This window comes from Micromys minutus (assembly GCF_963924665.1).
Source record: "Micromys minutus genome assembly, chromosome: 27".
Lineage (NCBI taxonomy): Eukaryota > Metazoa > Chordata > Mammalia > Rodentia > Muridae > Micromys > Micromys minutus.
In genome coordinates, this window is record NC_137962.1 from 27,702,122 (window position 1) to 27,724,266 (window position 22,145).

A 22,145-nucleotide genomic window follows, 5' to 3' on the forward strand; every position below is an offset into this window, starting at 1 on the left:
ACGTTCCACAAAATAAGAAACATGGCCTTTGGCTTTGTGAGACCTATGACATAATTACTCTAAAAATTATTTGTCAAGCTTTAGCCTCCTCAGGAGTGCACTGACTTAGCTTAGTAACTGTAACACCATCCTCAGCCTCTCTGACTTCAGGAATCGGACATTTAGAAGATTAGCAGCCATTCTCCAACCTATTTCTCTCAACTATGCAACATTCTTTTGTATGGTCCTGGCCATAGGCAAATGATAAAGGCAACTATCTTTAAATATAGCGGGATTTTCTCCTGGCATATTGTCATCCAAGAGTTAAATGCCAGCATCTGTTTAAGGAATGTTGCTTGTTGAGAGATGAGGAAGCCTCTGCCTGGCCCCAGGAGAGTCTGGGCCATACATATAAAGCATAAGTTTGTTATGGGCAACTGTAATGTGTCTACCATTTTGTTATAATACTTTGAACTGCATCATTTAACACACTATGTAAAATAATGTACGTAGCTTTCTTCTAGAGATACACTGGAAAAAAAAAAAACATGAGTGTTCCCAAGAGCAGTGATTTGAAAACATTTTATGTTTTCATATCTGTGAAAGATACAATTAGCCTTGACAGAATACAATTTATATTACCAGTCTAATATTCTCAGCCTCTGGTCACTGCTTGGATGTAGTGAATGGCATGTCCCCCTCTCCCCTTGTGTGTTTCTTACCTGGCTCTTACGCTCCTCACTGTTTCTGTGCTAATCAATGTAGTCTGTTGAGATGAATTTATAGTCATATTCAACTCACAAGGGACTGCTTCCGTACCCAATTTTAAATTCACATACACGTGTCTATTATTAGTCACATTGTTAATACTACTTGGTCTTCAAATGGGGGGATTATTTTCCAATTCATTCTTAACAAAAATGTAGTTTATATTTTTTGAGTAATAATAACTCAAATTTTATGGTTATATTTAGAAAAATACCTGAATAAAAAGCAATGAGCATGTATTCTTACTGATAGGAGTGTTGGGCATTCAAAAGTCACATGTACAAAATACATAAATTATTGTAATTAATTAAGTAAATCTAACCAATTTATCTGTTTATGACACATAGCCCCTATGTGGAATACATTTAAAGAATTATTTGATCTTTTGCCCCTTATCTCTCTCACTCTTCAGATAGTTATTGAACATTGGCTCTGTGTTGGACAACCATATAATCAGTTGCATTTTAAACGTTATTATCAAATTTTAGAAACATGAGTACTGAAACAGAATCTTTGACTTCTTTTAAATAAGGAGTCTAGTAGTTTAAGTTAAAATGCTTTCCCTTCTCTCTTTCACTTGCTCTCTGTCTCTCTGCCTTTGTCTCTGTCTCTGTCTGTCTGTCTGTCTCTCTCTCTTTCTCTTTCTCTCCCTCTGTGTGTGTGTGTGTGTGTGTATGTGTGTGTGTGTGTGTGTATGTGTGTGAGAGAGATTGAAGAGAGAGCGATGAGAGTGAAAATTAAATTATCTAATGTAGTAAGGTGTACTTAATAGTAATGATGTGTTAATGTTAGTTAGGTATGTTTTACTGACTTTAGTAATCTATTGTGATTATATATCACATATATCATTTTTAACATCACCGTTAAACATGAAGTTCCTAAAAAGGTCTTTAAAGAAGTTACCATGGAGGATAATAAATCAACCCCTCATTTTAAATGCAGAAATTATTTAGTTGACATAATAAAGACTCATGCTCAGATCATCACTACAAGAATACTGCTTAACAGACACAAATGGGTCCACAAATAACACTCACATAGCGCCAGAATCCTGCCACACATTCATTTGAATTCTTAATTCAATGAAGTTTCTAAGTCGCAAAGCACAGACCATTCACTTATATGCATCAAGGATGTTGGGGGATTGGCGGCACAGATTTAAGATATATTTAGATATTTAAGATATGTATAATAATAATAATAATTTGGCGGAATGTACCATGGAGCTAATTGTATGCTGACAGAGATGAAGAACTTTGAAGATTTTATTCAATTAATGACATTTCCTTGGCCCATTTAATGTCAATTTAAGGTTCTCTGATTGAAGAAGCAAATGACTCCCTTGGTTGAATGGTTTTAAGTTGTTGTTGACCTTGTAAAGTCAACTAGACAGTCCTCTTGTTGCTGTCTTTAAAACACACGTATAACTTAATTTAAATATACCTTGAATTAAATGCAGAATTTGGTATGTTCTGTTTATAGAAAATATACTTCACTAGCTCTGACTTCTATTTATTGCTTGGACCACTATAATGCTGTGTAACTTATCCCTCATCCCAATTCCACCTTCCCCTAGCCCAGCCTTCCTAATGCTGAGACCCTTAACACAGTTCTTCATGTCATGATGAACCCCAACCATAAAATTATATTCATTGCTACTTCATAATTTTGCGACTGTTATGAATTGCAATATAATATCTGATATATAGGATATCTCATAAGTGAGTCCATGAAAGGGGTGTTCGATATCCCCCGCCAAGGGGCCATGGTCCATAGGTAGAGAACCACTGTTCTCATCCTCCTTTAAAACATAATCATTCATGTCATATACAGTTCTGCTCAACACTTGAATATAAATCTCACTGAAGAAAAACGAATGGTTGCCATGCTTGCATTAATAAGGCGCTCCACAGCACAGCCTCTTGAAACCCCATGACCTTTTCTCCAACCTTCCTTGGCTTGCTTTGCACCTGTGGTCTAACCTCAGTCCCTGATCTTGTGACCTCACCTCCCTGGAATCCCCTCTCATTACTTATGTTCTCAGTTCTTTACCGTCTTTGTCAACATTCCCTTCTTAGCAAGGCCCCTTCTACAATCTAAATTATTCTCAGCCCCTTCCTGTTTCCTTCCCTCTCTACTGTTCTGTATCTTTTAAGCAGACATATATTGTATGTCTGTCCCAACAGACGGTCTCTGAGGACAGGCAGCTTTTATTCATCTGTTCCCTGGTGTGTCCTGTGGGATGAGCAATGCCTATTGAGGAAAAGTGCTCACAAGAGGTTTCCTTAAACAGCAAGCTCATCTGGTGTTAAATAGGCAAAGGGAGTCACTGTGCTGCTATCGCCTTGTTTGTGAAGAGGGGGCATATTTTCTCATGGTTTCAGCAGTTCCTCAAGCAAAAGCCTGTTCTCTCATTGAAGGCTGTTGTAACACTGTAAATATGTCCCTCCCATGTTTACTAATGAATCCTCTTTCTTGCAGTGCAGAGGAAATTACCAGTGTTTTAGAAGTAACTGGCGCTACCTATGTCATTTTCATGTATACATATAAAATTTCACACACGTGAAGCTTACATGTAATATATGTATATAATTTTGTATGAAACCATATGTGTCTATGAACACACATGAATTCAGTGTATTCCACTCAAGATCACTTACAATGGAGAGCTGTATTTCATTTTGTATAGATAGCTTTGTATCATATTGAATATATGGGCATAAAAAAGGACATAAAACATCTATTTCATTGTAACGGGACAAATATAACAACTGACAAGAAGGCTATGAATATGTAGCATAGTGGCCTTTGTTTTAACCATGTCAAAGACGTATGTATTCGAAGTTGAAATTTTATCAGATGGTTTTTAACTTTGTTCCTTTTCTGAAGCAATTGCCCTCCCAGACCAGTAGCTCCAAAGACATTAATAATGTATCATGTCTGTATCCATTTCTCAACAGTATATTGCAGATATCAAATTAAAAAAACCAATTGCCCATGCATCATTCCTTATTACTGCTCTATTTCTGGATGTTTGACATAACTTCTGCAAAATCTACCATATTTCTCCTGCATGATGGGAACCTTAATGAGGGCACAAACCAACATACATATTGTCTATAAACTGAAATGACTAGAATCCTTAGAATTAGGGCCAGTTGACCAAGTAGGGAATTGTTTACAACCACTTTAAGTGATGACTACAAATTTATAATGCTGTTGTGAATGTTGACTTCTGGGTATGATGCTGCTGTGAATGTTGACTTCTGGGTATGATGCTGTTGTGAATGTTGACTTCTGGGTATGATGCTGTTGTGAATGTTGACTTCTGGGTATGATGCTGTTGTGAATGTTGACTTCTGGGTATGACTTAGCCATGGTATGCTTAATTCTCAGAGACCCTGTTTAGCTGCGTGATATCCGATTGAACTTTGTCACTGTTCTGGAGGAGGGGTTCATAAGGTCCCACCCTGACATCATATGACAGGAAGTTAGTAGCTGCAGGAGGGGAGTTGTTTTCTTCAGTGGTGTAGCTGTTCTTAAATTGCCCATGCTTATGAAAATTGACTCCTTTTCCATGCTCCTGTAAGTAATCCCGGTTAAACTCATTGATTCAACAAGCTGGTCTCGGGTGGAATTCTTTCTTCAGTGAATGTCCTGTCTGTGCTGAGCATATTTTGTTCTCCACAGGGAAAGTTCTCTCTCTCTCTCTCTCTCTCTCTCTCTCTCTCTCTCTCTCTTCTCTCTCTCTCTCTCTCTCTTTCTCTCTCTCTCTCTCTCTCTTTCTCTCTCTCTCTCTCTCTCTCTCTCTCTTTCTCACACACACACACACACACACACACACACACACACACACACACACACACACGCTTGCACACATACACACAAATGCAAATAATGAGTCTCTTTTCATTAATGATTGACCATGACTGTTAAATGAATTGAGTAATTATTAGTGTATTAACGTTACCAGAACACTCAAACATGTCTAGTTAATTCTGAGACTCTCATTTACCTGGGAAGTGGTAGGGAGGGTCGCAGAGAAGCACCATGCCCTTCCCTTCCTTCACCTTCACTTCCGGACGCTCCTCAGGAGGAAAGGGGTCAAGATCTGATTTCAAAAGGGAAAAGGGAAATGTTCACTCTGCTCAAGAGAAAGAGATATTTGTTAAGTGTAATCTTTCAGCAATACAGTGAGATCAGGCAAAGCCAGAGAGCTTCAGGAGCAAGCGCCAGAAGCAGGCATCCCTTCTGGCAGCTGCGCAGACCCTCCGTGAATGGACCCCAGTTGGATAACAGGAACGTGATCAATCTCTGATCCTTTAAATGATGTTTATTTCTTTTCTAAACTCATCTTCTCCCTACATGTGGCATTTAAAGATAGCATCTTGCTTGATTTCTTCATCCTGAAGTACTTCCGTTCTTCATTTGCTTCATTTCATTGGTTCTGGTTCATTTCCGACTCTGTTTGAGATCCACACCCAAACCATATACCTAGACTTTACTCTCCTTAACATGCAGTCTACCTCTGAAATTCTGTGTGCTCTCCGGGTTATATTTTTCCAGAGGAAGGTGCTGAGGCCAGGCACATGTACTCTGTATATCTTGGATATTTCTTAATAACTAACTCACACCCCATGGAGTGTTCAATGAGAACACTGCCATATTTTCACTGATGCTAGATTGCAGAGAACCATTCAAGGTTCTTCAGAATGTCGTTCTGGTTTCTTTGGAGCACACATAGTCCTTCGCCTATGCCGGGCTCGCGACCCAAAGCCTGTCCTCCTGTACAATACATTTTTTCCTCTGGCACATTCTCATCAGTAGTCTGTTTCCTTGTTTTATTCTTTTTGCTGAACTCTTATGGTTTTTACTAATATGTCTTGGTGGTCACACAGAATTACTTTATCTTAACTGAAAATTTCACAAGTGCCACTTGTTTCACTGACAACCACAAAACAACCATCTCCAAATGAACAGGAGCCCTGGCTTCTTTAATAAATCACACAGAGTCACTCCTTTGGTTGGAATGACAAAGCAGGAGGGTCCATATTCATAAGGACAAGACTTTTTTTCTAAATATTACTTATTCGTGTGTAAGGGTGTGAGTGTGTGTTTATGTGGATGTATATGTTTCTGTGCATGTGTGTAATGCATACACATGTGAGTGAGTGAGTGAGTGTGTGTGTGTGTGTGTGTGTGTGTGTGTGTGTGTGTGTGTGTTTGCTTTCTACTCATGGAAGCTAGAGGAGGGCATTGGATTTTATGGAGCTGGAGTTAAAAGCAACCGTGAATCACTCAACAGGGGTATTGGTAACTGAACATGGTGTTTCTGCAGGAGCAGCCAGCTTACATCAACTCTGAACCACCTCTCCGGGAGAAGTGATTTTACAGGAAGAGAACACCTGGGGTACGTAACCATCCCACAGTGAACACCCTCACACACAATTTATATAGACTTGGATCAATAATCAGAACACATGTAACTTCCTTTCAATTAAGTCCACCCTTTAACAAGGTCACAATTACTTACACCCAAAGCTGAGGGTTGCCTCGGTGCTTCTGACCATCCCATAGTTGTTGGATGCCAAGCAGTAGTATATTCCAGCGTCCTTCTGTTTGTCGGGGTTGTTGATAACCAGATTCCCTCCGACCATGCTGTATCGGTCGTTCGTCAGGTCCACATCCCCGTTATTCATTCTCCATCTTGAGGAAAAAGACATTCATGTTACCCTTAAGCTCATGAAGTCCGGAAACTATCGGGCTAGTTCCGCTCTGGAGTAATTTAAGTACAGTTTCATGAGAAGGGAGATGATCGTACAGGAATCGATGGTATTTCTTAATGACCCGAGACTCTGAGTATTTTGAAGTGTCAAAAGTAATTTAGTGAAGGTACCAAAATGTTAGTGTGAAGGCCTGGCACATTTCCTCATCTTAAAGTATTCTGAAGGAAAAAAAAAGATGTGTTATTGAGTTTTGTTCCTGAGACTGACTTCATGTATGCCTGAGGTTGATCTTATTATTTAGATATGAGCATACTTGGTAGCCATATTTTGCTGGGTAGTTTCAGGGGCATCTAGATACACTGTATAAAATATTAAAACGTATCTCTAGGGAAAATTAAGATATGAAGCATCAGTATCTGCTTAAATAGCAAAGCAATTTTCCAATAAAACTACAGGAGGCAGTCTGGTCAGCAACTAACACAAGTTCACCACTAGATGGAGATCACACAGTTTAAAGATACTCTACTGGGGTCTTAATCCAAGCCACAAATAAATTTTCTTCATCCCAGATGTACTTTTAGTGATGCTTCTTCATGTTATTTAGGAGTGACTTTTGCTGAAAACATTTTCTTCCGCTGTATACTTCTATGTGTAACAGCGTCGATGAAAACGTCTCATGGCTAAGGACACCACGCTAGGGAGGGTAAACACTAAAAGTTGGACTCTGCTTTTTCTGGGTGAGTTGGAAAGAAAAATGCATATGAAAAAAATTTTCGTTGGCCGTGATAGCAACCAAACATTTTACAAATATACCACACTGTGCCCGGGTCCATCTCTTAAAGCAATGTTCCAGGAAAAGCGTCAGACAAAAACGCCTTGACCTTGAAGTTCAAGGGGGCAGCGGTGGCTAGTTTCCAGGTGCCAAATCCACCTCTGATGCCTGTGAGGATGACGGCGAAAGTGGAAGACTTCAGAATGTGTTTGTAAGTTGGGTCACTAGAACAATTCCTAGTTATGGCCATTATGGAGTCAGAGATGATTTCAAAAGCAAGAACACAGTGTCCCGCTCTTGCTTGCCGTGACCACTTCAAGTCACCTGCTTTGATTTCATCAGGGCCCGTCATGCCCTGGGCATGTAGATGTGGTTTGGAGTGATCACAGCACAGGTTTCCCAGTCAGGCAACTTCAGTTTTCTGGCTTCTCCCCTTCTTTATTGGGTCCAAGTGGTGTTCATTGCTGTGACTCCCTGTGGCTGTGATTGTTTAGGGTGCCATATAAATTTATGCCTTGCCGTGTTTGGATAAATCCATTGTCTATTTTTAGAAACATGTGCTGAGAGCACTGTGTCTTTAGATATGCTTTGACTGCAGTGCTTTCTTCTTGGGGGTGGAGACGGGAGGTGGGGTGTGTGTGTCAGGGCTGGTGAGTGGCAAGGGAAATTTCTTGTTGTACCTCTTACCTCTCTGGGTGCCACCATGAACAATCCATCATCACAGAACATGCTACAGTTATTAAACTACTGTGTGAAGGATACAGTGAGGGATTACTGAGGGCAGTGTGGTTTCTTCTTTAATCCACTGCATTTGAAAACCATCCTCTCTACCACCAAACAAGCCTCTCCTCTTCCCCTTTAAGCTCTTATATGACAGACAGATGCAGCTGCCCCCACCAGGATTAAGCATATACTTGGCTCCCCACAGCTGCTTGTATTAGTATATGGACAGTCAAGTCAGCTGAATCTGGGGTTTTAGTTTGGCTAAAACCTGTTTGGTGGGGTTGGTGGCATGTTTGCCAAACTGCATTTCATTCATACTGCCTCTGGGTGGAGAAGGCCCTTACCCCCCTGCCAGTCCTGTGATCCTTGAAACACTGAGCCCAGCACCTGCTGATTGGTTGCCTCCAAGCCAGTCTGGAGGCTGCTGGCGAGGGCAGTACCATAAAGTATGTAATCACTGAAACAGGCTTGAGATGTGCTCAGTATCTTTAGAAAGCATCACACCTGCGCTTTGTTCAGCCATCTGTGGAGAGCTTACACGGTCAAGCCAGTGCAAAGTTAGTATTCAGCATCCTTTCTTGTAAAATTCTCTGGAGATAAACGTATTCCACAGACTGTCACCGATGCCAGCCCATGCCCGTGACTGTAGTGCAGAGGCCACTGCAGTAATTTTTATCAACCAAATAATTTTTAGAACAAATGTATTATTTGCAATTTATGATGTCCTCCCGTGCATGAAATTGAAGCCATAAAAATAATGGCAGGATAGTGATCTAATATCTAAATTTATATTTTACTCTGGGAGTAATTTTGTAATTATAGCCAGAGGCAGGAAAAAAAATGAACATAATTAGAATTAAGTGGCAAGAAAGAGATATTTTTCCAATGACTTTTTTTATAATAATAGAAAGTTATTTTATGGTAGGGAGAATGCCTACAATCGAAAATCAATTATTAATTGGCAGCCTTCAGTTCATTCAATCAGGTGATAATTGTTCACTACAGTCTCATTTTTCCATCAATCACTTGTGGGATTTTCCCCCTATGGAAACACTTTACAAAAGAAATTCAAGTTCTGTTTTTATACGTTACCTGTCCTTTTTCTCTTACTGCTTTTAGTAAGAGAAATGAACAGTTTGGACTATTATATGTCAGGGAGAATTTCTTTTCTGGTTCAGTCTATTTTGGGTTCTGTAGGCTTCTTATATGCTCGCGTTCATCTCTTTTTTAGGTTAGGGAAGTTTTCTTCTATAATTTTGTTGAAGATATTTACTGGGCCTTTCAGTTGGGAGTCTCAGAGGCTCTGCCAGAGTCATACAGATACAGATGAGGAGGCTTGCTGCTAAACATCAGACTGAACACGGGGACCCCAATGAAAGAACTAGAGAAAGGACTGAAAGAGCTGAAAGGTTTGCAACCTTATGGGAAGAACAACATCATCAACCAGCCAAGGCACTGAGGTGGAGAGGGAGATTGGGAGAGGAAGCATGTTCATGGAAGCAAGTTGAGGGGGAGAAGAGAGGGAAGGGAGAAGGGTATAACAATAAATTGAGAATATCCAATAAAATTTTTAAAAAAATCAAATTCACCGGGCATTTGGTTGCCTTTTAGTCTTTGAATAAAATCAAATTGTTGGTGCAATTTTATCAACTGTAGCACAGAAACCCATTTTTTATTCCTGATAACGTTTTTATGATAGCACAGTGAAGTAACCCAGAAGTGTCAAAAGAGATGCTCCTGCAGTGTTTAGAAGGTAGATAACATTTAAGACAAAATTTTGTGTGTGCGTGCTGGAAACACAGCTCAGTGGTACAGTGTTTGCCTCACATGCATGAGCCTCTGGGTTGGATCCTAGCAATGTAGGAAGCTTTCTGTGTTGTCAGGGCTAGAGATCTGTGATCACTGAAAAGGGCTGACACCTTCTGGGACTGTCTGTGTGAACTTTACACGTAGCTAATATAGAAATACTATTGGTCACTCATAGATTTGAGTTATCTAGGATCATGAATACAAACTATTTTTTATCTCCAAACGTATATTCTTAATGCTTTTAGGTAACAGTTGTTTGCTCTGAAGCATCAGCTCCATTAGATGATATCAAATTTACATGTATTATCACTGAACCAGTAAATTCTTATATATAATTAATAAAATGTGAATCAACATCACATAGTGTTTCAGTAGTGTATACACCAGTATTTGGATTGATGTTCATGGAGCTTATAGACTTGTCTTAGAGATTTCTCTAGATCTGAGGTCACAAATGGCACCTGTACTCTGCCCTACCCTTGTTCTAGAGAGAGCAATGAATGGAGTACATTACTTGTAAACTGGGAATGGGCTGGCCCGCGCCCGGCAGTTGAGTGATACTTTGCCTTCCAGTGACTCTTCTGGGTAAATGGTATTGATTGGCTGCTCTTCAAAAATGGGCCCAAATCCTTTGTCCTCCTCAGAAACTGAAACGAAAACAAGACGACTTTACAGTGTACACCCATTGGAACTCCAGGAAACTGTGGTTGTATCCAAAGTGACTTTTTTGCCTGTCTGTCACGTACCGTTTGCCAGTTATCTGCTTACAGCTACACACACACACACATGCACACACACACACACACACACTTGTGACTTCACATCTTTGCCTGAGCTTTTCTACTTTCTGAAACCATCACCCAACAGCTAAGAGCCAAATGTTCCAAATGAATTAATAGTGAGCTGGATGCCTAGAAAGGAGGGGAACTCTTCCCCGAGGTCACTGGGATGGTTCAGGTAGATGAAAATGGAGGTTTACTCCTCTGGCTTCCGTTTTATTGTTTTTGTCTTTGTTTCTTGTTTTATTTATTTAAGATGCTCTCATGTAGCCCAATGACATCATACTCCACATTTTCCTGACTCCCAGGTGTTGGGATTAGGTACCATCATGCCAGAATCTTCCAGCTTACCTTTTCCCCCTTTATTTAAAAATATTTTTTCATACAATAAAATTTTACTATTGCTGTACGACCCCCTTTCAGTTGTTCCCATCCTCTCCCATTCAGATCCACAGCCTTTCTCTCTTTCCTTAGACAGGAGGACTCAGTATTATAAGACGACAAAGGACCTCCAACTACACCTGAGTTTATTTTGTGTTGATCATCTGCTGCTGGGTGTGAGATCTGCCTTAAGAGTGGTTTGTGCAGGTCGTGTCCTTGAGAGTTCATATATTTGGTAATCATGATGTGCTCAGAAGGCCTTGTTTCCTTGTTCCATCCCCACTGGCTCTTACACTCTTTCTAGTTCCACTTCTCCAGACTTCCTTGAGCCTTCAAAGAAAGGGTTTTAGTGGAGACAACCCATTCATGATTGAGTGTCCCAAGGTGTCTCTCTACACAGTCTTTCTGTGCATCTCTGTATTCGTTCCCGTCTGAGGCAGGAGGAAGCTTCTCTTATGGTGGCAGAGCAAAAGACCAACCTTTCCATATGGCATAATGTTGCTAGCAGCCATTGGATTGCTATGCTTCTTGTGTAGAACATAAGAATTTTGTTGTCTCCTGGGTACCTGGCTGATCTAGTCTCAGGTTCTTTTTTTGACTACCAAAGCAGAATTGATATATTCACTTCATGGAGTGGCCTTGAATCCAATCAGATATCGATTGGTATTGCCACAAGCTTTGTGCCCCCATGCTACCAGTGCATCTTGAAGGCAGGTCACCATTGTAGATTGAAGGGTTTGTAGCCAGTTTTGTGGTTCTTATCCTTTGGAAGTATGCCAAGTACCCTCCAGAACCATGAACACTAGTCTGTAGGAAAACATGCTTTAGATAGGCACCAGCTTGACTTCTCCGTGTTCAATGAGTTGTGCAGGTGCAGTCTTCACGAATAGGTACTTACAATCAGGTTTGTGAAGAAAAACAATAGTCTTGGCAATGACCTGTGTTGTTTGTGGGTTCACATGCTGCTTCTTGGACCAACAACTTGATCTACTATGACCCTTTCCCAGTAGCTTTATTTGTTAACCAGAGATGTCCAGTAGGGGCTCTGAGATTCCTTTCAAATAGATGATTTAACTCAAGAGGCACAATGAATTTTATCTTCTCTAATATCAACCTATGAGATCCTGTCTGAGAAACAAAAATTTCCCACCAGCAGTGATTGATCCCTATCTTTTCTGACGTATTAGCAATATATACATATGTGTGTGAGAATATATAATTTATTATATATAATTGAAAGGCAATTCTGCAAAGAGTTTATATAAATATTAAATTTGTGGTTAAAGTTGTATAGGTCAAACAGACAAATCTATTTCTTCTCAATGGCCATAATTTGTACAAAACGTGTGTTCATTTTTCAATCTTCCAGTAGCTTCTAATGTCTATAGGGAGGCACTGTGAAACCTTAGTGGAATAAAATAATGAAGTTAAATGGATCTTCATAAGGAAAAAATATATTCAAAATATTTTAGTTTTCTTATCTCTGGAATAGATCTATATTGTTTAATGAACATATGGTGCTTATATTTCTGGAACTTTCTTCCTTGAGTAAGGGAATGGATCTTCTTTATGGCTTAAAAATGATTCTGAACATTTTATTAGGGACCTAAAACTAGCCCTGAAGAACAGTACCTAATGTATCAAGTCTTTGCCTACAATTCTCATGCTCAGCAGCCACATAATCCATCACCAGTGTGGTCACTTCATGGTCCCCTAATTCACAGATATGTGCAGACACAGACCAAGAGAAAGATCTTCCATGGATAGATCACACAACACTGGATCAGAACAGGACTCAAGTAAAGCTGATTTACACTCAGCCATAGGAAAGGGTGTCTCTCTCTTCATAATCTAGCAGTAAGAAGATGCAGGTCAGAGTTTTAGATGTTTTGGAAGTTTTATAGAGTTGAAGGAAGGGGCGTCTTATGTCACATGAACATTTAATGAACACGTTTTCTTTTGATCTGTGTTTTTCTTAATATACACTCATTTTAATAAAAAAATTTGTTTTCCAAAATATAATGTAGTTATCATAATGCTACCATAAAAGTGATTACCTTATTGAATATGGTTAAAAATGTTGCTAAGAAATAAACATATCACACATGCTTTTTGCAGATGAAAGACAACAAATGTTACTCTTTCTCCTTGAGTGGGCTTTTCATGTTCATGGCATGAACTAAAATTGGGTCCTCACACTTTTTCCATGTAGAGCTGATGGTCTTCTGTAATCTTGCTATTTGGTTTTATTTCCAGAAATTGAAAGTAAGATTGCAGTTTTTGCTGGAGAGCTGTTTTTAGTCCTTTTTTATAACTGTCTTGAAATAAACTCAATTTTTTTTCATTCTGAAATATGTCATCCAAATCTGTTATTAAATAGAATTTTTGCACAAGTATGTTTTCAGATGAATCTAAGAAAAATTTATTAAAAAATAAAGAAATGGCATCAAAATTGAAAAGTCTATTGTTAGAATTCTTATCATGTTTACAATATTTCTTATCATGGAACTGAGAGGGGTTGAAGCTCTCCTGAAAGTCAATCAACTATCTACGTGCAGCAAAAGTTACATTGCTTAGCATCAACTGCTAGACAGTATGGGTCCCATTTTCACTGAGAGAATCAAGATGTTAGGACTTGGGTTTTAAATAATCTGGCACCTCCATCACTTAGGGTGATAGAAAAGAAGTAACATTTACATCCCTAACAATGTAGTGCTGGGGGTTCTTCCATAAGTCCAGTTTTTAAAAGGATGGAGAAACTTGGATTAGCAGATTAGATTATATAGACTAAATTCGTGCTTGGCTTTACACAATAGGGAGAGTTCATCATGTCTTTATAGACACCTTAAACCTCAAGCTCTTTCTTCAACTTTTAGACATGGCTAGGAATATTCCCAGGTTACTTCATATCTGACTGTACCTTAAGTATAAAGTCTGTTGTATCTGGAGAGGACCCAGACTACCTAGGGCCATGACATTTCTTCCAGAGGAATCTGGGAAAGATTTCTTTGTTTTAAAAAGGGATAAAAGGCGTGTGCCACTCTTCTCCCAGAATATGGAATATATATGTGTTGACAGTGATAGCCATTAAGAGGGAGAAGTTGAGAATAAGGAGAGAGAAAAGGGACATTTTTCTGTGGTAACAGGTTAAATAGACCATGTGACAACTCTACTGCACTAGAGCACAAATGGTATGAGGCAAGCCCAACAATGGCTCCACAGCACTGGAGCAGATATGAGCAGCGATCAGAGAATACAGCGGGAGCCTGTGGGATTGCTTATTCATCATTTCTAATCTCTCTACATAATACGAACCGAACCCAACATCTCAACATCAGAATGCACAAGTATTTTAGAGGTATGAGGAGTAAGGTGCCCTATGACATGACAGAGGGGAGAAATGGGCATGTAAGGAAACGCAGTGTTTGCTATGCAGTCTTAGCACTCCACCTCAAGTGAAGAGTCATGAATTTAAGTTAAACATAAATGAAGCCTCCTGATTGGTCATCAGGTAGATGAGCATATGTATATAGTATGTCTTTCACTCAGAGAGTCACCTTGCAATGTGTGATATTTTATCATGCACAGAGGGAAGGTTATTTGAAGAGCCACAGGGAGAAGCCAGGAGCCGGTGAAGGCAGACACTGGAGTTATGCCTTCACAATCACAGGGCCATATGGAGCCAAAGGCAGCTGGAGGAGGCGAGGATTCTTCAGGTTCTAAGGGACCATGGTAATGCTAACATCTTGTGTTTGAGTTCTATTTTCTAGGGATGTGAAAAAATAAACGTTTGTTTTTAGTGACTCCACTCGAGGTGTTTTATTATGTCAGTGCAAAGAAATGCCCGAACTTACTTTTTTTTTTTTAGCACTATAAATCTTGACTGCAATTAAAAGTAAACCATTATACTTAACTCTGCAGCAGGGCTTCCAATGGTTTATTTGACAATAAAATACTTTCTAATGAAATTCCCATTAATATCCTATAGAAATTGGCAGTGTTTCTTTTTTTTCTTTCTCTCTTTCCTCTCTTTTTTCTAAGATTGTTATCAGTCATCTTATTTTTTTATAATTTGCATCATTTCTACATGTTAAGATTCTTCAGGGTTCCTTATCCACAACATCTATCATTAAACGCACCTTGAACCATCACATAATTTCCTTAATACAAATTCTATTTACCTTCAAGAATTGCTTTTTTTTTTTTTCATATTCCCTACTTATGATGAGGTTCTTGAAGTCTAGTCACTGATCTTTATAAAACCTACATGTAGTGATTGCCAGCTCACAACCTAGGGGGAGAAATGGCTTTGACAGGATTTGGGCTAAGAACTCCTTGTCCTTCTGTTCTTCAAACCTACAAGTGAAACAAATCTGAGTCCACATGGCATCATTTGGATTTGCAATGGAGGTTGTCACACTGGACGCTCAGCCTCCGCAGTTCTTTCTGACTTGGTATTCCATCATTTTGCAGCCTGTATTAGTATGTTCACATGGTCCATCAGTCACAATGCCAGCTGCATTCACTGTGTTTTCGGTGAGGGTCTTGCAGTAAGAAACCTGATACATTTTGTATATTGAAAACTGAAGCTCACAGAAGTTGACTAATTTATGCAAAACCCACAAGCTTAGCCAGTGAGTCCCAGCTGGAGAGGCAGATCCAAGTTGGTCTTCTTTGCTACACATCTCTACTTCAGCAAAAAGAGGGGAAGCAGACCAGCAGGACTGGTTGTTACATTTAATACATCACAAACAGTGAATTTTTATAGCATCTGTTGGCTCCTAAATGTTCTGAATCTTAATTTTCCACATGCATTAACTTGAATTTTCTCTCTTGAAGCAAACAAGAAACTTGCAAAAGAGTTAAGCAGTTTTAGGCATTTTTAAAAAGTATTAATGGGTTATTTTATTTACTTACATTTTAAATGTTGTCCCTCTTCCAAGTCTCCCCTCCACAAACCCCACATCCGACCCCTTCTTCCCTTTGCCTCTAAGAGGATGCTCCCCAACCCATTCACTTTGGGCTCATGCATTTAGCATCCCCCTTCTCTAAGACACTAAGCTTCTGCAGGACCAAGGGCCTCTCCTCCCACTGATGCCAGATAAGGCCATCCTCTGCTACATATGTAGTTGACCATGAACCCATCCATGTGTACTCTTTGGTTGGTAGTTTTGTCCTTGGGAACTCATTGGAAACCAAAGCATTGCATTGTTACAAAGTATGTAAGACAACTGGAGACCACATTGAGTAGTTTTATCTGCCCAAACCTGGTGTGTGTGTGTGTGTGTATGTGTGTGTGTGTGTGTGTGTGTGTGTGTGTGATTGTCTTTCAACAATCAAGCACACTGTCTTATAAGCTAAAAAATAAAATACCTTATGGGATTTCTAAGTGACCCAACAATAGTAATAACCACCAAGTTTAGAGTGATCATAGCAGAAATCAAATATCATTTTACACACACACACACACACACACACACACACACACACACACACACACACACACACACACACACACACGCTATGTAAAACTTACCTCCATGACCATATCTTCTGTGCCAGGTAAACTCTAAACAGAAAAAGAATAAGAAAAACATTTTTATGTCAACTAATTTTGTCAGGTGTGTTTTTAAGCTTGGGCAGAGTCAATGAAATGCAACAAAATCCTCTTCACACAAGATTGATGTATCTTTACACCTGTTCACATTTGTTGTTGTTTTTACACTGTATAGTGGTAGCATTGTTTGCAACCAATAGAATTAGTATGAGTTTGAGAGACTAATAAAACACTTCCTATTTCATTTATAATAAAATGTTATCAACCTTATAAAATCTATTTATATGCACCATATGCAAATTATGCATGCCATTATATATGAACATACATGTGTTCATATCATTATTGTGGCTCTGTATATTTACCGTTTCTTTAAATGCCTATGTACTAATTCTGGCAGGATAGAAAGAGGAAAAACAGAATGGGGACAAAAGAATGGAAAATCACTTTGGTCCCTGGGAGGGAAGATTTCTAACACAACTAGCAACACAAAGGGCTTTGCCTTTTCCCAGCTTTCTAGGGAACATCAGCAGAACCACTCTTTGTGCTACTTAGTGGTTCCTAGAATGATCTTATCAAACCATATATATATATATATATATATATATATATATATATATATATATATATATATATATATATATATATATAGTTAACATATATTCCCTCATACACAACATCTAGACCAGTTTTCCCTCTTACTCCCTTCTCATATATCCCCTCTCCTGAGATCAACTTCTCTGTTTCCCTTTAAAAAAAAAAGCAGGCCTTCCAGAAATATCCATTTAACATGGCCTAACAAGTTACAATAAACTTGCATAAGGGCACAAACTCTAATATCACAGCTGGAAGTGGCAACCCTGTAGAAGGAAAAAGGTCCAAATCACAGGCAAAAGAGTCAGAAATAAGCTCCCATTATTATTGTTCGGTGGTCCCACCAGAATACCAAGCTGAACAACCATAAGGCTGAACAGAGGACCTATCCCAGTCAATAAGGAGTCTGTGTTTATTGCTTCATTTTCTGTGACCAGAAAATTGGGAATTAATTTGCCTCAAGACCCACAGTTAGACATAGTCCCAAAGGACATGTCATTCTACAGCTTGGTCAACTGTTCATTACAGCTCTATTCATAATGGCCAGAAACTAGAAACAACCTAGATGTCTCTCAATCAAAGAATGGATTAAAAAATGTTATACATTTAAACAATGGAGTATTACTCAGCTGTGATAAGCCATATCATGAAAGCAAACAGATAGACCTACAAAAGATTATCCAAGGGAGGTAAAACAGAACCAGAAAGATAAACATGGTGTGCACTTATAGGTGGACATTAGCTATTAAGTAAAGAACAATCATGCTACGGTCTGCAGATCTGCTAAGAAACAAAGGAGGGCTCAAGGGTGGATGTATAGATCTCCCTGGGAAGAGATAATCAAATAGATTTTGTGGGTGTGGGTGGGAGCAAGAGGGATTGAGTAGCACAGGGTGAGAGAGAGAGAGAGAGAGACAGAGAGAGACAGAGACAGAGACACAGTGAGAGACAGAGACAGAGAGAGAAGCAGGTTGAAGGGAAAGGATTCTGGGGGAGATGAATGGAATTGGGGAGGAAAACTGGGGGCAATGTGGAAACCTAGTACAGTGGAAACTCCTTGGAATCCACGAGTGACCCCAGTGAAGTCTCCTAGTAAAGGGAGATACAGAGCCTATTCTCAGCATGTTCTCTAACCAGGCAAGTCTCCTCGTAGTGTGACTAGGACATTGACCCAGCCAGAAAACCTCAGATCTACAATCTTGTCCTTCCTACAAGACATCCTGGGGCAATGGTGGTGCAGAATGTGTGGGCGTGCCCACCTAATGACTGGTCCAACTTGCAGCCCAGCCCAAGAGGAAACCCACACCTGACACTGTCTGGATGACCAGGAGTCAGAGGCAGAGCAATCCAGAGACCTGGATAGAAGCAATCATGACTAGAAGAAAAAAAAAAGACTAATGATATTCTACTCTACTCATAGACTGGTGCCTAACCCAACTGTCATCAGAGGGCAGCGATCTAGCAAGTGGTGGGGACATATGCAGAGACCCATAGCCAAGCACTAAGAAGAGCCAGGGGAACCCCATGAAAGACAGGGAGGAAGGATTATAGGAGCCAGAAGGGTGGAGGTCATGACAAGAAGTCAGCTGGCAGAATCAACAAAGCAGGGCTCATCCCAATGTATTTTTATCTAAGGCACCTATTGATCCATCCTTTGTTCTTACACAACAAAGAGAAAGGGAAAGTTTTGTTTTTCTCAGACACCCTTCCAGATGTAACTTAAGAGCCATTGATGTGGTGTCTGTGTAGCTATTAGCACATATTTGCTAAAGGCAAGGCATGGCGCTGTGGCTCCCGCTAGTGACGCTCAGAAAATAATCTGCACCAGATTTTGGATTTAGTGTAATGAAATGCACTATCTCCTCAAAACCCATCATTTTTATTGTATTCCTTAGAAATAAATAAGAGCCCAACACTTGGGAGGCTAATACAGGGGGATCCATGGTGTGAGGTCATTCTGCACCGCCTTATACATTTCAGGGTAGCCTGGACTACATGAGGCCCTGTATCAGCAAATAAGTGAACTCAGTAGATATTAAACACAATAGAATAGTCTTTGGGTCCATCCTTAAGGAGACCAGCAGACAGGGTATGAAAGGACTAGATGCATCTTCGGTTGAAGAGCAACTCACAAGCACCTGTTGAGTGAAGGTCATGAAGATGGAGGGATGAGAAAAAAATGAATGTCAGGAAATGTACCTACTACCAGGAGGAAAAAGGAAACAACAGAAAATGTGTCTGTGCTTGTTGGAAATATCTCCAAGTTTTGATATTTGTCCCGAAAGAGAGAAACGTGGTCTGTCAAATCTGTTGTGCTCTTTGTTTAGAAGCTCAGAGGCATCACAGAAAATCTGGACACTATCTTCCTAAACTTGAGCGGAGAAGTGCAGAATTTATCAGATTCAGTAGAGGGCTGGATCCTCATAAGAGCCATTGTTTATTAATTATGAGAAATGTCATGCATCAGTTATTAAACACAGCTGTAGTAACTCCATTTAATGCTAACCGACAAGTGAGTGGATTAAAGACAGAAGCCAAACATTTACAATGTCACTTTTTAAAATTTAAAATTTCTCACTACATTTTTACCATTATTGCTGGTTCTGAAGTTTCTTTGATTGTAGGCAGGTGATAGAAATGCCAATGATCTCTCTCAATTCTACATTAAATAGTGTTGATTTAAACCACGTTGTCCCATACAAACTGTTTCTGTTACCAGAGATACAAGTTTACAGGTTTGTGAGCATTTTCCTACTTCCAAACCTAGGCCAAATCTTACAAATTTTATTTAAAATTAAATTAAGGCTATTCTTCTATTCTTCGCATATCAAATTTCTTTATTAATGTGACTAGACCCAGAGGTCACATGAAAGATTTCCTAATAAAAGTGCATATAGGTTATAGGCATGCAATTATGGAAACTACACAAAGGATTTTCCTCACCTCCTAGACACGATGTTAAAGAGATTAGCAGGACATGGCTGACCAGCAGTGGTGCTTTCATCTTCTGTTGAATAGATGTGTCAGTTCCCAAACGTGGTGAAAACGTAATGGCGGTTGAGTGCTATGCAAGCCCTGTATGGAAAAAAAGATGGCACAATAGGTTAGAAGGGGACAAGGCAGGATAAGAAGAGAAATCGAAGTGGGAAAAACTGAGTAGACAGGAGAAAAAATGGACAAGAGAGAAGGACAGATGTCCAGGAACTAGGAACAGTGACAAATTGACTGTGCTTCAGTGTTCGGATTTCAGCCGATTTTAATGTATTTGTAGCGAGAAGAGTTGTATTCCCTGGCTGGCCTTCCAGCACGCTCATGCTGGTCAGATGGAGGCCTTTCAGCACGCTCATGCTGGTCAGATGGAGATGCTCTGATGGCAAATAACCAGGTTCCTTTCTTTCTTTAACACGAGGCATCTACTGACATGTTAGATTGTCAACATTTTTACATAGAGCAATTTAATAGATTGAACTCACTTGGAGCACAGACAGACAGATCAATGTAAATGCAGTCTAATGTGTGAGGCCCTGGGGACCTCTCTGAGGCCACAGGGGAAAGGCTGAGGCTGGTGAGGGCTCTTAGAAGCTTGGGGGATTTCAAGGCAAGGCATCCCTTTAGTCTTGTGTAGAAAACATTTGCCAGAAATGCCTAACACTTTTGTCTGTCTGTCTGTCTGATCAGAGTCTTGCTGCACAGCTGAGACAAGACTCGATGTAACCAGCCCTAATCTTTTATCTTTTTAATCTCTTGTCCTTTTCTTTCTCTTTTTTTTTTTTTATTTAATCATTAGATGTAGGTTTGTTTTCCATGCTGTACAATATCTCCAGCAAACACTGTCAGCAAAGATCATGGTAGGTTTGGCATGATCAAATTTTTAAAAGCTAAGGATCCTTTCTTTTTTAAAAACTAGGGAGAAGCCACTTCATAAACTAAACTTCAAAAGCCATCTGTCAATCTAGTTAAAATACCTTGCTTTGGTTACTTTTCCAAAAAAATTTTAACGACGCTGCTAGAATTTCACCCAGTAGTTTGGAATGACCTCACGGCCATGGGGTGGGGGGCGGACGGTACGTAACTAATGGTTCATTATCTCTGTGGTGAATTGTCTCTGAACAAGCAACAGATATAAAAAATCAAAAGCAAGGCAGAGTTATCTGTTATTAAGAAACTCTCTGGTCAGTGGCAAACCAGGCATGCTCATGACTCAGTGTAATGACATAAACTGAGATGTGCACGGTATTCAACTTGAGAGGACAGGGTTATCTTCACTGAGATTATTGTAAACACAGCACCATGGCAAAGTGAGCAAAATATAAAGAGGGAGATTCTGTAGCCTTTGCCTACCATCCAAGACTTGCTCACTGTAGTTCAACCATTTCTACTGAACTTTTGGAAAACAATGTACCCTAGAGCACTAGAGAGATACCCAGAATGGAAGTTTCAACTCGAGGGGCTATCGCATGTTTTCAAAGACTGACAAATGCTAGACAGGAAGAAAGGCAAAGAAGGAGCATCTGCAGGCAGCACCTGAGCATACATACTGTTTGGGACACATACATATTTCTCTTAGCTAGTCTGTTGAAACTGGACTGATTCTGATCCATGGCATATGACATTCCTCTCACGATGCAATAGATGCCTTATGTGTCAGAGACTCTCTCAGAGATATATGAATCCTAGTAAGTCGACAAGTTAATATCTTCTGACACAAATAGCTCTGTGAATGGTCAGTAAGCTCCTGACGAGTGTCTTGCTTAATGTCTTGATAATGTCACAATGAAGGAGACAACAGTCATTTCCTTTATTCAAACAAGTGCACAGTCCTTCTTCACTGAGAAGAAACATTCTGCTTTACACCCTAAAGGGGAGAAGCCTAAAGCCAGAAGGTGAAAAGAAACACTATTGACTTGGAGACATGATAAGAAAATAGGAGGAGGAGGAGCTGGGGAAAAGGCTTTGTGGTTAAGAGCACTTCCTGCTCTTGCTCAGGATGTGTGTTCAATTCCAGCATCCACATGGTGGCTCATTATTCATAACTCCAGTTCCAGGGGACCAGACAC

General features: G+C 39.7%; 1 protein-coding gene across 1 annotated transcript in view; it reads right to left on the reverse strand.

The window, feature by feature from the left end:
• CNTN1 (contactin 1) overlaps positions 1–22,145 on the reverse strand; it is a gene marked incomplete at its 3' end in the record, with an annotated part of 264,052 nt that overhangs the window by 93,038 nt on the left and 148,869 nt on the right. Inside the window, exons 2-6 of the mRNA XM_080939261.1 lie at positions 20,032–20,163; positions 16,474–16,506; positions 10,292–10,424; positions 6,281–6,453; positions 4,763–4,858 (exon numbers count right to left, since the gene is read on the reverse strand). Of these exons, the coding sequence (XP_080795387.1) occupies positions 4,763–4,858; positions 6,281–6,453; positions 10,292–10,424; positions 16,474–16,506; positions 20,032–20,092 (496 nt within the window). The 5' untranslated portion in view covers positions 20,093–20,163. The remainder of the gene's footprint in view (positions 1–4,762; positions 4,859–6,280; positions 6,454–10,291; positions 10,425–16,473; positions 16,507–20,031; positions 20,164–22,145) is intronic.